Source organism: Danio rerio, chromosome 19 (genome assembly GCF_052040795.2).
Source record: "Danio rerio strain M-AB ecotype USA chromosome 19, GRCz13ab, whole genome shotgun sequence".
In the NCBI taxonomy this organism is placed as follows: domain Eukaryota; kingdom Metazoa; phylum Chordata; class Actinopteri; order Cypriniformes; family Danionidae; genus Danio; species Danio rerio.
Genome location: NC_141039.2, coordinates 18,876,343 through 18,890,998, shown reverse-complemented (window position 1 = coordinate 18,890,998; position 14,656 = coordinate 18,876,343). Strand labels below are relative to the sequence as shown.

Here is a 14,656-nt window from a genome sequence, read left to right as displayed (position 1 = left end):
TTAGGGCCCTATCATACACCTCATGCAAAATGGGGCAAGGCGTGTAGGGAATGATTTGTGGCTATTTTTTATACGAGCGCAGGTTTAACTTTCAAGTTTTGCACCACGTGGTTTAAATAGCAAATCCATTTTCATGGCTGGTCTGAATTGGTGGCGTGTCAGTGTATTGTTGGCACGTTTGAGGCAACCAAAAAATACCATGCCATTGACCAACCAAAAGCTGGTCTAAAGTCAATAGCTGTACAAAAGTAGAATTTTTGTAATTTAAAGAGCATGTTAGTTTGGTGCCTATATGCTGGTCCAAAACACGTGTACACATGTAACTTTTACTTGTACAACTCTAGCTGGTGTCAAGAAAAATATTATTGAAATTATAAAATTTATGACATTAAAAAGTCATGACATTTACAATGGCTTTATAACAATCATGTTTATGGCAAATTTATGACACATTTTGTTGTCTTGGTAATGTCAAGTTGTCATCACAGTTACAAACCAGTCTGTGATGTATTTGTTTATGTCAAGTTGTTATAACAAACAACATCATCTTTGCATTTAACCTGAGTGAAAGACATGTTATATTAATGTTAACATTAATATCCTTGGCAGATTATTTACATTTAAATTAAACTATGTATCAGGACAATACATTTGTTTTTTTAGAGCAAGGAAAGATAAAATGATTATTTGAAGAATAAAATTATTTCCACATGAAAACTTTTAAACTGTAGGTAAAACTTAATTTACCGGCCATTATTTTATTTTATTTTTTAATTACTTATTAATTACCCACCCTCAATTAATTCCTAACCTTTTGATAATTTTTTCTTCTGTTAAAAATAAAAAAGATATTTTGAAGAAAGCTGAAAACCTGGAACCACCAACTTCCACATAATGGGAAAAGAAAATACCAATGGTTACAGGTTTCCAAGAGTCTTCAAAATATTACCATTGTGTTCAATTTTAAAGGTTTAGAACAAGTGAACAGTGACTCAAGGATGAGAGAATTTTAATTTTGATAAACTGCCTTTAAGTAAAAGTATTTCATACACCGTGGCAGTTCAAAATGCTTTACATAAACAGGAATACAAGAGACAAGTGTAAGAAAATAAAAACAAATAATAAAAGTGATTAAAAACAGATTAAAATGTTTTAAAACATATAAAATAATAAGAAAGAAAAGAAAGCCATAATAGTGCGATCCGTTGGACGAAGCAGAGTGCTCATTCAGTAAAGGCACAGCTAAACAGATGTGTTTTCAGTCTTGATTTGAATGTGCCTAATGTTGAAGCACATCTGATCATTTCTGGAAGCTATTCAAGCAGTGGAGGGTGTAATAGCTGAATGTGGATTCACCCTGCTTTGACTGAACTTTTGGATTTTCTAGATTATATCATCCTAATGATCTGAGGAATCGGTTTATATTTAGTGAGCATATCTTTAATATATTGAGGTCCTAGGCCATTTAGTGATTTATAGACAAGTAATAATACTATAAATTCTATTCTGAAGGTAACTGGGAGCCAGTGTAAAGACCGAAGAACAGGTGTGATGTGCTCTAATTTTCTGGTTCTGTTCAGATTCCTGCCCGCAGCGTTCTGAATGAGTGGCAACTGTCTGATTGTCTTTTTGGGAAGACCAGTGAGGAGTCTGTTACAGTAATCCACCCTGCTGGTGATAAAAGGATGAACAAGTATCTCCAAGTCTTCACTGGAAACAAAGCATCTAGACCTTGCAATGTTTTTGAGATGATAGTATGCTGATTTAGTTACTGCTTTGACATGGTTACTGAAACTTATATCTGACTCAAGAATTACACCAAGATTCTTGACTTTATTTTTGTTGTTTGACCCTTAGAGCCGAGGTATGCATTCACCTTGAGAACCTCATCTCTGTTCCCGAATGCAATGACTTCAGTTTTCTCTTTGTTTAACTGAAGAAATATTTAGCACATCTAACTGTTAATTTTATATGCATTGGCAGAGGGTGTCAAGGGGGCTAAAGTCATTAGGCAGTAAGGCTAAGAAGATCTGAGTGTCATCAGCATAGCTGTGGTAGGAAATTTGGTTCTTTCTCATTATTTGGCTCAGTGGGAGCATATAAAGGTTGAACAGGAGAGGTGTCAGAATTTAACCTTGTGGGACTCCCCATGTTATGGGTGTGACCTCAAACTTAATGTAATGCAACCAAAGCCAAATTACTTTAAAACAAACGATTTGTTTAGATTACTTATATTATTGTTTAGATTACTTATCCAGTTGGCTTGTTCGCATTATGCTGGCATTTTGCAAATAACACTGTAAACCAAGTTAAATAATGTTTTATTTATTACCGTCTTATCTCACTTAACGTGTGAGTTAAAGGAACAGAAGTGGGAACTTGTTAACTTTGCACATTACACATGTGGTCTCCCATTATTTACTACAGCAGGTGCAAAATGTCTATATATTAAAGGACACATACTTTAGCCCTTTTTTGAGATTTAATACTAATATTATGGTTCTTCTGAGTGTGCCAATATAGGTTCAGATCAAAACGCAATTCAGATGTTGTTATTATGCTGTGTTAAAAAGTGTAAATTTAGAGGCGTGTACACGGGTTGCTGTTTTGGGGTGTGTTGTTTAACATGATAATGAGTTTCGACTGCCTGCCCAACGTAACAAGGGGGCGGAGCCAAGAGCGCGTCTGCTTTGTGCACTGCATCACAGAGGCAGACAGTAAGAGTCATCATGAGTGAGAGGAACACAATTCAACCCTACATATATGACCCAGACTCGGACACAGATCAAGTAGAGTCGACTGTTGAGGAATCTATAATCCGAATGTGCCAGAATGTGTCAGAGTGGTACATACAAAATATTTTATGTTTTTGTATACTTTTACAGCCGCTATGTAACTATGCATGCGCCATCCGTAATTTGTTTGCGAACGTCATGTTCGCGAACGTCATGCGTTACGTCAAACACAGACAAGACATAAAGATATCCACAAAGATAAATTTTGCATTGGTATGATTTATTCGTAATTCATGAATATTGACGTTGACAAATATTGGCAGGTGCTTGTGTGGCAATTGTGAAAAAATGCCAACTGAGGCTAAAAATGCATGCTGCAGGGAGATACCGCAGGTAAATTTCCAGTTTATGTTAACGTTGCTGCTCTAAAGACATCGAATGAGATGATAAACAGCATAACTGTGTCGTGTAATAAGGTTAGAAGACGAATGGATCAACTGGAAGTGCAACCCTCGTACATGACGGAGCATCCAGGAATGGATCCCGTTTGCTTCAATATTTATTCCTTGCAAAATGCATCGAATATATACAAAGCAGACTATGGTCCCCTGCGACTTCGTGGAGTGCAAAAGTGAGTTTAAATAAATAGAAAGAATAGCAGGTTACCTTGTTCATGATCTGCATGCTCGCTTTCTTTTTAAGCACATTAACGCTGTGTAGTCAATAAAATAGCGATAAAGTTGGTTTTATATCCGCACATTCAGAAGTCCCTGTATTGTTTACCATGGTAGTTTAAACAATCGATCGGATTTAGCATGCAAGTATGACTTGTAAACAACATTAAAACTATCTACTTGACTGTAAACAATGTTGTACTTTGTCATTTGCTGCTAATACGATTTCCCTATTTTGAATTTGCAAAGAATACTTTACTGAAATGATACTATTAAGGAGAATGTCCGAATATCTGAATATAAAACCAACTTTACCTCAATGTCAATAAAAATGAAATACGTACCGTTTTTTTATTGCTGCTATTTCTGAGATGACAATTTGAATGACTTCATAAAAGGCTGAGTAATACATGTACTTTTTATTGAAAAATAATTTTAAATCCACTAAACATTAATATATAAACTCTTAAAATATATAAATATCAGTATGGCATAGAAACATCAACCCTTCAGAAAAGATGCTTCAATTCCTGAGTCATATAAAAACTTTATATTGAAATAAAAATTAAAATGTGATTGGCAAATATAAAATGTATCCTTGGGCAAATATAAAATATAAACTCCAAGTTGTGTCACTTTGTTGAATGAAATACAATTGTCCATGAACATTAGAAAGTACAGTATATCTACAAACACATACAAACATATCAAACATACATTGGCAGTTGAATAAACAAAATATGACTTCTGAAATTTTGTTAAAGCTAGTTATTTTATAAAAAAAAAAAATGTATATGTGATAACTCCCAAGTTCAAATTGTAGAGCAATTTCTAAAACAATGTTTCATTATTATCTCTCTGTTAGACAGTGCCGCTTTTTGGCTTATCGGAGCTTTGTGAGCTGGTGTTGGGGTTTCCTCGGTCGGAGAGTCCGTGTTGTGATTCCTGCCTGTGTGGTGCTGAAGATTCGAAGACAGTTTCCTGAAGAGCAGGGCAGCTATTTGGGTTTTAGGATAGCTATTGATTGAAGCGGGTCACCCTGCTGGAGATAGCCTCCTCCATCTCAGGTCTATCGTAGGCTGATGATAGAGCAGGTGGTTTGTGAATTCCCAACACTTCATCAACATAGGGTGATGGGTCCACAAACACTTGGTTGAAGATGAGGTCCAGCAGCTCTTCTACATAACCTGTGCAATATAACAGTTATCTCTTTAGTAACTTAATTTTGTATTTTGAGTAGTGAGTTTTCATTGTGAATGTAAAGTGCAATTATTTTTTTTATTTATTGAATTATTAATAATACTATAAACATTTATATACATACCGAAAGTTTGCTGCGTCTTCACTTCTCGGACCCTATACTCTCCTTTCTTTGCCTTTGGAAAGGCAAGCTTGTAAATAGGTTTACCAGTTGCTGATGTGGCCTGGGGACGCCCGGCATTTTCATTGTAATGCAGTGCAGCCAAGTACAACCTAACAAAAAGAAAAATGTAAATGACGTACCATGACAAGACTGTATGGTATTGTAAATATTAATTTCTGATCATTGGCTTTACCTGCATAGCATCCCCAGAAATGGTAATACCACATTTTTGGGTGCAAACCGCAGTATGACGCTGTGGAAAGCTTCAACAGTTGACGTCTGGTGGTGAGGACTTAGCTTGGCCACATCCTTCAATATTCTCTTGTTAGCGAGAACTTTCTCCAGCTTGTAGTATGGCATCGTTGCTAAACAAGCAAAAATTTAAGGTATTAGAGTCTGAATCAAAAACAAATCTGAACAAAGAAACAAGCTCTGTTTTGCATTAGTTTTAATCGCAAAGAATATTTTATTTGTCTGTATACAACTTACCAGCCGACAGCCATTTGTTCTTGTCTCTGCTTATCCGTTGCGGATGCAGACAAGCCAGAAAATTGGGGTCTTCATGTACATGTTTGTCTTGTACATGGTTTAAGATAGAGGTCCACTTTGCCACTCTTTCAGGACCTGTTGTGGATGATGCAGCAGTCCAGTAGATGTGGTTTTTGATGCTACGTAACCATTTACGCAACTTCTCACACCCCTTTATCTGGCATATCTTGTCCAGTTTTTAGAAAATTCCTGGAAATTAAAGAAAAAAAAGACATCAACACAAAAATAATAATAAACATGTAAGAACTGTAAATAGCAATTTAATCTTAAGTAAATGAATAAATTACATTTACTTTCATACCTAAATTACATACCTTTCTCGATATGCCACACATCGTAAAACTGAGTGACATTTCGATCCCTGAGATATTTCTGTATTTGAGGATGTCGGTCTGTGATGATGCATTCCAGATGAACACCGCGGGCATCCCACAGGTCAAGGCTTCTCTTTAGGCCTTCTTTTTCCATATGGTAACTGCCGCCCACCTCATTACTCTATAAAATTTTAAATAAGGTAAATAAATAAGGTAAAAATATATAAAAATCACACATTTTCCATCCAAAATATTATGCTAGTTCACATAACACTTTTCTGTATTACCTGGACTAACTGTAGGTCGACCACTGTGTTAGTTGCAAGGTCCATCATTGTATAACTCCCATACTTGGCCGAGTGACCTTCAAAAACAAACCGTACATAATTATTCTAAACACATTTTTGGAATAATTGTAATGTATTTCATATTTATTTTTTTATTAGACTGTATTGAATTAGAAATTAAATCTTTTGACTAAATACCTGGGGAGTCAGCCCTCATATCTCCTCCAACAATCACATTCTCTCTTCAACTGAGCTGTTCTAGCATTTCACTCTGCCAATTTCTCCACTTGTGGACAATAGCAGGTTCAATGCAAAGTCTTGCATGACGGCGAAATGAATTATATTTAAAAATGTGTAGTTTCATTGCAGCAAATACCTGACAACAGAGAGGAGAATTTTTTGTACAATGTGCATGCACCCTGTGTCAAAATTTATAAAAATTTTATTTTTAAATCTTTTATTTTTCTAAAAGAAATGTGATAAATTTTGATAGATGATTACCTTTTCAACTACAAAAAATGATGCACCGCTCAAGTAGACTGCAGCAGAAAGATGCAGGTTGCCAGCTGGAGTACTACCAATAATTGGCTGACTGTTCCATTTTCTTACAAACTCGCAGTGTGGGCAGACTTGCTGTACGCTCAGAAATGTCCCAAGCCTTTGTGACTTTACATCACATCTCCTCTGCAACACTGGGCAGTCACTGAAGAGCTCCATGAGGCATGTTTCATAGACAATGAACTTGGCAATGTTATGAACTGGGCATTCTTGGATTCTGTAAAAATAAATATACACATTAACATAATTTTAAAAAAATGATGATGAATGTTATGATGACAATACACAATCTTTCAAATAATTTACATAATGCATAAACTCACGACAAGTCTGTTGGTTCAGTTGCAGATGTGCATTCCTCTGCAGGGTCAAATGTCACATCCGAGTCTTGGGCTATAATTTTTGACTCTGTCAAAGTCTCTTCGGCTTCTTTTTCTTCCTCCTCCTCCTTCTCCTTCTCCTCCAGCTCCAGACGAGGTCTTTTTAGTGAAGGTTTGAGGGGTGTCGAAGTCATAAACGCAGTAGAGGACGCTGATGGTACAGTCAGTTCAAAACTGGATACTGTTGTCTGGACACCTATAGTGTAATTTTATGATTAATCTCATTGCACGTTTATAAAGATAATAAAACACGTTTCTAATGCAGCAACTTAACATAAACTGAGAAATTTTAACTTGTACTCCTGCATTTAGCCTGAAGCGTCCTTAAACACAACTGGGTACCAACACTGTGTAAAGATGTGTGAAAAGTTTCTGTCTGGCAAGCAACATCCACCTTGTTGCTCTTTGTCGACGTCGTGGCCTTTGTAAGAAAACATAATTTTTTTAAAATGACCTTTATTTGATTAAAACATAACGATCTTATTGTAAACAACTGCAGACCACGTGCAAGTACAGTGAAAAAAATTACAACAAACATCCCACATACAAAACAAACTTTAGCTGTAACTTAGTCAGTGGTAATGCTTTATTACAATGTTTAATTTTTTCTACCGTTTCTGTTTCTGATGGCTAAAACCCCTTTATGTACACATTACCACTTAAAGCTTCGAGTATTTAGACTGTTTTAGAAAAGCACAATAGCTATAAACGCGCAAACATCCGAAGTAGCTTTAGCCGCAGATGCTATTCATTTCTGCTTAACATTACAGTATACACATTACAACAAACATCCCACATAAACAACAAACTTTAGCTGTAGCCAGTACTGGTTACTGCTTTATTACAATGTTTATATTTTTCTATGGTTTCTGTTTCTAATGGCTAGAAGCCCTTCTTGTACACACTACCACTTATAGCTTCGATTATTTAGACTGTTTTAGAAAAGCATAATAGCAGTGAACACGTGCAAACAAACATCCGAAGCAACTTTAGCTGCTTTTAACTTTTAGATGCTATTCATTTCGGCTTACCATTACAGTACAACAAACATTTAACAACAACAAACTTTAGCTGTAGCCAGTGGTACTGCTTTTTACAATGTTGCTATTTTTCTACGGTTTCTGTTTCTAATGGCTAAACCCCCTTCATGTACACACTACCATTTGCAGCTTCGAGTATTTAGATTGTTTTTGAAAAGCACAATAAGAGGTAAACACGTGCAAACAAACATCCGAAGCTACTTTAGCCGCAGATGCTATTCATCGGCTTAACATAATTATAATGCTAAGGCTAGAAGTACATAAAATGTAATACTTACTTGATGTGAGGCAGGATCACGTATTGTAGGAACTGATCCAGTTTTCAAAAACAATTTACTTGCGAATCCGGAGTTGTATTGTCCCGCGTTCTCGAGGCAGTCTACGCTAAAGTGGTTAGCGCAAACATACAACAGTTTTGGTACATTTTCAGGCACCTTGTCTTCAAAGATAAAACTCAGCCACTTAAGCCTCTGTTGCTCATTTGCTTACGGTGAAGGCTCTTGTGCTGAGCCTTACATCCTAAAATAGCACAAGGGTGTTCTCTTGGTGGCATCGCTTCGACGTAAACGCTGATAATGGCGGAAACGGCAAACTCAGGATATGTTAATGCGCGCAGCTGTCAATCAATTCGGTGGGCGGGGGGATCACACACCTACGTAATGGTGCGATCGATTTGAAAACAGCTCCAATTGGCCGACCCTTTTTTTTGTAGTTAAATTGAAAAAAAAGGACTGGGTGTGTTCATATCACCCCAGTATGATGGTCTATACACGATACCAACACACAGATCTGTCCAAACTGCTTGAAAAGAAGATTTTTTACAATAGGTGCCCTTTAAACATTTATATTCGTTATCTACTCAATCCGAAAATATTATACTCTTTTTCAAAACTGTGTAAGAGTGCAGCGCTTCCCTGACGATCCACGCAGACAGTCTGTTGAGAACAGCACATGACTAGCTTGTGATTAATATGCATGTTCTGCCTTTGAGCGTAACTTTTTTTTGTTTATTCATGAGAATTTGCATTTGTATAATGTTATCATTTGTATCAATCATCACCATATGGAGCAAAGGAATACAAAGTGTGTTTGCACAAAACTCCTTGTTGACTTTTTGACCACACTTTATTTGTAAATTTTGTTGTATTTTCAAGCAAACAAATAAATTACAAAACAGTGCTAAAATAAAGGTTTGCGCTTAACAAACAAAAGCATGAAATTACATATGCAGACTAGTAGATGTTAGGGTTTTGACGATGAGGAAATTTCCCCACCAGTTAATCGACATGTGACAACACCGGTGGTACCGTGGGGGTGGGGGTTTTCTCTTTTTTTCTGCTTTTAAATAGCTTATAAATGCGTGCGTATAATACTTTCACTTTCAGTTTTGCGAGAATTGCCAACACGCCTGTCAAAGAGCTGAACTTCGGAAAAAGTGATCACTGCGGTTGCCGTGATGGTTGCTTTGTTTCTCTGCAGTTGGCTTACTAATGGTGCGGCATTGCTAAATCACTCGTTGTAATAAAAAAATATGATTAATTATTATTAACATTTTGAGATGATGGTCACGTGATTTTTAAAATGAGAGTATGCGTTGCATATTCATGACTATAGATCTTATCTATCCGCGACCCACCCAAAGTTAAACATCAAGTAGGTGCATTGAAGGTGCGTGTATAAATTAGTTGTGTTGCCTCCAGATGCTGCCACCTTTGTCAGGCAAAGTTTGGAGACTGCCTCATTAACGTTTTCAGGTTCTCTTTTTGCATTTGGTTTGAACCCAAAATATTGCCAAACAGGAGCTTTTGCATTGCGTTTTGACACAAAATCGTCCACCATTCTCTTTCTGTAAATTCGAATCTTCTCTTCTTTCGTGATATGTGAAATATAATGCATTAGCTATGTTCAGATTATAATTATAGTGCATGCTATCATCTTAAGTAAATTATTTAGAATTATATTTCCTATTTAATTCAAATAAATATTTTATAAAAAAAAAGAATACTTAAAAAACAAACAAACATATGTGAGGACAGTGTCACTTTGGAAATGTGATGCCAATGGTGTTGCATCTTAAAACAGGTAACACCGTCAACACCGTCTATCGTGGCAAGCCTAGTGGATGTCTTTAGTGGAGTGAGTTTCCACTGATTCCTTACTCCATGAAAGTAAAGGAGTAAAGTAAAAAGGCCAAATGTAGGAGGCTCATTATTTATCCTTGCACAGATGGTCTGTTTAACTGTTTTCTCATTAGTGAAGCATTCAGTTTTTTCATTTGCAAAGTCCGCCATGTAAATAGCAAATGTAGCATGACACAACGAAACTGAATCTTAAAGGGAATGGGAGATGAGACTCTGATTTTATGCACATTATCCTCTAAACACACCCATAACTCATTAGGAGAATAAGCACAACCCTGTTGGACCATGCGCCAGGACACAGACCATATTTTTTTAATTCTTAAAATAACAAAAGCGAATTCGAACACACCCTTAATGCTTTTAGGCCTTACACAGGGTGCTTAGATTGTTTAAAGAGCCCATATTATACATGAAATAGGGTCATATCTTGGTTGTAAGGGTCTCCAACAACAGTCTAATATGCATGCAAGGTCAAAAAACACTTTCATAGTCTTATAATCTGCATTTATTTTTACCTAATTATCCCAGCGACTCTCGTATGAATCGTCCAGTGATTTATTTGTTCCCAAACCCCTCCTTAGCGCGAAGCTAATCTGCGCTGATTTTACCGATGACAGTCTGTCGCGATTGGTCGACTGCCTTCAGTCAGAGAGTGAAATGGCCAATAGCTAATCAGCAATATAAAAAGTAATCACAGTTCATACACGCTCGATAGTGTAGGCGTGGATTTTAGCTGCCACACTATGGCGAGTGGATAGTGCCACGGATAACCGAACGAAGGAGACAGTCGTGTACTCGCCATACCACACACACACAAAAACACACACACACCTCCGGACGACATTGCTCCCGCTTCCGCCCGCACCCGCCAGGTTTTAGCCTGAGAACCCGCTCCGTTTTCTGCCCGCCGCGCCCGATCCTGTTAGAGCGGAGGAGAACACAACCAAAAATCACCCAGTATACAGTCCAGACAGCCAAGCTGTCTGTATAAACACACACACACAGCACCAAGCACACAAAGCTCGTTCGCTCTCTCTCTCTCTCTCTCTCTCTCTCTCTCTCTCTCTCTCTCTCTCTCTCTCTCTATCTATCTATCTCTATCTCTCTCGCTCTCTCTCATACGCGCGCGTGCGCACTAACACACACACAAGCACCAAGCAGACTCTCTCTTTCTAATTCGCATAGCAATATCCGTGATATTGCTAGACAGCCCGCTCCCGTCCCAAATTAAACCCGTTACTGACCGCTCCCGCGATTTATTCGGAAATTTATTCCCGCGGCTGTCCCCGCGCCAGATTTCTGCGGCGCGGGAATAAATTTCCGAATAAATCGCGGGAGCAGAACTCTAGCACGGAGCTCCATAAACAAAGCAGCACGCGTCGCGTTTTTAACGTGACTTTGCACGAGATAAGAGAATATATCCAGTTAACCTGATACAGTACACGCGGTTACAAGTAACAAATCACAACTAAATACATTTGCAAGCTAGAGTCAACGAGGCAACAACTTTAACCGCACGTACTTACACTTGAGAAATGGAAGAAACCCATCCTGACGTCCATCAGTTACTCTTTACTGATCCTTCCTTTAACAAACTCAGATGAAGTATTCTTTGTAGCATGTAGCTTCCAGAAGTTTCCAACTGCTTGGTTATTATGCTGATGTTGCATCTTTGTGTAGAGACTCAATATAATATCCATCTGCAGTGTGACTTCAATCGACCGGCATGTTTGTGTGCGTGTGTTTGTGGGTGTGCGTGTGTTTGTGGGTGTGTGTGTGTGTCTGGGTTTCTGCGTCAGAGGGCGGGGCCTCAGGTTTGAAATCTCCCGGGTTTGCGCGTGCACAAGAATAACTTGGTTTCGTTCGTACGTCATGGCGAAACACCAAATGAATCGGTATCAAGGCGACTCGTTTGAAGCACTATGAGTCGACTCTTTTATAGATGAATCAACCATTTTAAACACTGTATTCTTACAGATTTAAGCCTTAGCTGGATACTTCACTTCACTTCACTTAGAGCTGTGTTACACACTACATGGAGGGGAATTTTCAAAAACCCATAATATGGGCTCTTTAAAAGAGCCCTTAGTCATATAGTAATATGAAAAAAAAACATAAGAAAAGACAATACTGTTTTTTAAGAAGCACAGTTGTTAGTTTTACCACAATATATATTTTTCTATTTTAATGATAATTTTAATTAAACTTCTACTAAAATTCTGATGAAATTCTCATAAATGTCCATCCATGTTTTGAATGTGTGTTATGTTGTAGTTTCAAAATATTAACATTAACATTTTGAAATGAAAACAAATTAGTTGTTCTAAATATATTTTACATGACAGAACCTTTCCTGAATCATCATGTAATAATAATAATAATAATAATAATAATAATACTAATACTAATAATAATAATAATGAGAAAAAAATAGCAGGAAGTGATATGTCCATGATTGATGCTTTCCTCCTCTGCAACATTTTTAAAGGACTGTTATGTTTTTAAGCATGCATAAAAAGAGAATATGGGCCAGTTATTTTGAGATGGCTGAGAGCTGTGAAATTTTCTTTATATTTTTCCGATTCCTACTGTTTCCTGTTTTCCTGTCAAAGTTGTTACACAACTTTTTGATTATCATTACCAAAACAAGTTTTCTACAATTAGATTTTTTTAAATTGTTTGACCATTATGTCAAATAATCACATCACACCACTGTTACAGAAGGTATAAATACAAGGACAGTATGTAAAAAATAAATGAAAAGTGAAAACAAAATGACAAAATCAAAATAATAAATATTGTTTTGAAACGATAAGAATCAAGTAAGATTAAAAGGATATCACAAGTGCTCTTGCATAGACATGAAGAAAGCTCTTTTAAGTATCACCAAAGGGGAGACCATATTAACCAGAATTTTTTAGATTTTCAATTTTTATCATAGCTTTTCCAGTGACAACCACATAGCAATCTGTGTTTTTGGTGCAGATCAAAGTAACAAAATGCAATTGTTTAGCCAGATCCATCAAGATAACAAACAATTGCATCCTTTTTAAACAAACTGTTCACATTTTGGTTCAATAAATACAGAGCTGGGTTTTTTTTTTTTTTAATCTTTCATTACCTTGTATGAATGTATCTTTGTCTATTTTACATTTTAAACACAAGTCTATTAGCATAGACAAACATTTTCTTAAATATGAATTGGTGTACTATTTATTTTTTCATTTTTAATTAAGATTATGAATCCCAATGGAAGTACATTTAGTGTACATATTATCGCATTCAATGTCCCAGTCCTCTTTTTAATAGTTTGTTCAAAATCTTTTTCCCAAACTCCTCTCAGGCTTGGCAAAACAGATGTACAATTATTGTCAAATGCCATATGCTCTTGATATTTATCCCTTTAGATTAACTGATTTCAATAAAAGGCTTTAAATTTCTGCTGGTTTAGTTCTCAACACTTCCTTATCTATTTTTGGCTTTATAAATAAAAATCATATATAAACATAAAGTTGAAGATGTGGTTAAGCTGTTTTACCTCTATCTTAAGGTTTTATTAATTTAGATAATTGAATCAATGCTTTGTATTATTCCAATAAACTTTGAAATGTGTTTATAGAGGTTTTTTATTTATTTATTGGGTAAAAAATCTTGGGTAGGAAATTTATTTTTATTCTTCCAAAAAAAAAAAAAAGAAATAGGAAGTATGTTTTCAAATTAAGTTTTTATTTTCTATTAGATAAATATGATTATCATTTATAAGATCATAAAGTGAAGCTGTGATAAAAAAGCTCAGAAATGTGAAGCCTATTTTTTGATAATAAGAGAGAGTAGTGAGATAAATTAAACTGTTTTAAGAAAGGGATTTTTAACGGTAATGCAGTAGATTTGGAAAGACTTATTTTTATAACCAGAGAGATTACCGAGACCATATGCTGTCACCCTATAGGATCTGAATAAAGCAACTGAATTCACCTAATAAAATTGTTTCCTACATCAAATCTACCAAGAGTAGTGAACAAAAAGTCCCATTCAGATCTTCCAGCATCTAGGGAGAGAACACATGCAGTAAATATATTGTTTTGAACAAAACCAATAACATATAAATGTCTACATGTGTTATCTGTGCTATATCATGCCTTCACAAACCCTGTTTGGTGGTCCGGCTTAAAGATTTTGAGGTAATATTGTTCTCTATTCTACTACTTTTGCAAGCATTTTAGAATTCATATGAAGTAGACTTATTGGTCTTTAAGATGCACTATCACGTGGATCTTTATCTCTCTCTTTTTTTTTTTAAAGAACCCATATTATACATGAAATAGGGTCATATTTTGGTTGTAAGGGTCTCCAACAACAGTCTAATATGTATGCAAGGTCAAAAGACATTGTCATGGTCTTATAATCTGCATTTATTTTTACCTAATTATCCCAGCGACTCCCATATGAATTGTCCAGTGATTCATTTGTTCCCAAACCCCTGCTTAGCGCGAAGCTAATTTGCGCTGATTTTACCGATGACAGTCTGTTGCTATTGGTCGACACTGACTGCCTTCAGTGAGTGAAATGCCCAGCAGCTAATCAACATTATAAAAGTAGTCACAGTGCATACACG

General features: G+C 36.2%; 3 protein-coding genes and 1 long non-coding RNA gene across 36 annotated transcripts in view; 2 read left to right on the top strand and 2 right to left on the bottom strand.

The window, feature by feature from the left end:
• Positions 1 to 14,656, bottom strand: part of LOC147832527 (uncharacterized) — an 845,986-nt gene that overhangs the window by 545,213 nt on the left and 286,117 nt on the right. The gene's annotated exons all lie outside the window — the stretch shown is intronic.
• The window catches only part of thrb (thyroid hormone receptor beta), a 160,264-nt gene that overhangs the window by 16,958 nt on the left and 128,650 nt on the right, over positions 1 to 14,656 (top strand). The gene's annotated exons all lie outside the window — the stretch shown is intronic.
• Positions 2,710 to 5,519, top strand: LOC147832521 (P2X purinoceptor 7-like). The gene is made up of 4 exons (XM_087295591.2): positions 2,710 to 2,845; positions 3,059 to 3,128; positions 3,212 to 3,366; positions 4,275 to 5,519. The coding sequence occupies exons 1-4, from the start codon at positions 2,730 to 2,732 to the stop codon at positions 4,435 to 4,437; spliced, it is 504 nt and encodes a 167-aa protein (XP_087151717.1). The 5' UTR covers positions 2,710 to 2,729; the 3' UTR covers positions 4,438 to 5,519.
• LOC147832520 (uncharacterized) lies at positions 5,687 to 8,434 on the bottom strand. Its single transcript, XM_087295588.2, has 5 exons — positions 6,804 to 8,434; positions 6,424 to 6,697; positions 6,121 to 6,298; positions 5,923 to 5,999; positions 5,687 to 5,816 (listed from the first exon to the last, which is right to left on the bottom strand). The coding sequence occupies exons 1-3, from the start codon at positions 6,992 to 6,994 to the stop codon at positions 6,167 to 6,169; spliced, it is 597 nt and encodes a 198-aa protein (XP_087151714.1). The 5' UTR covers positions 6,995 to 8,434; the 3' UTR covers positions 5,687 to 5,816; positions 5,923 to 5,999; positions 6,121 to 6,166.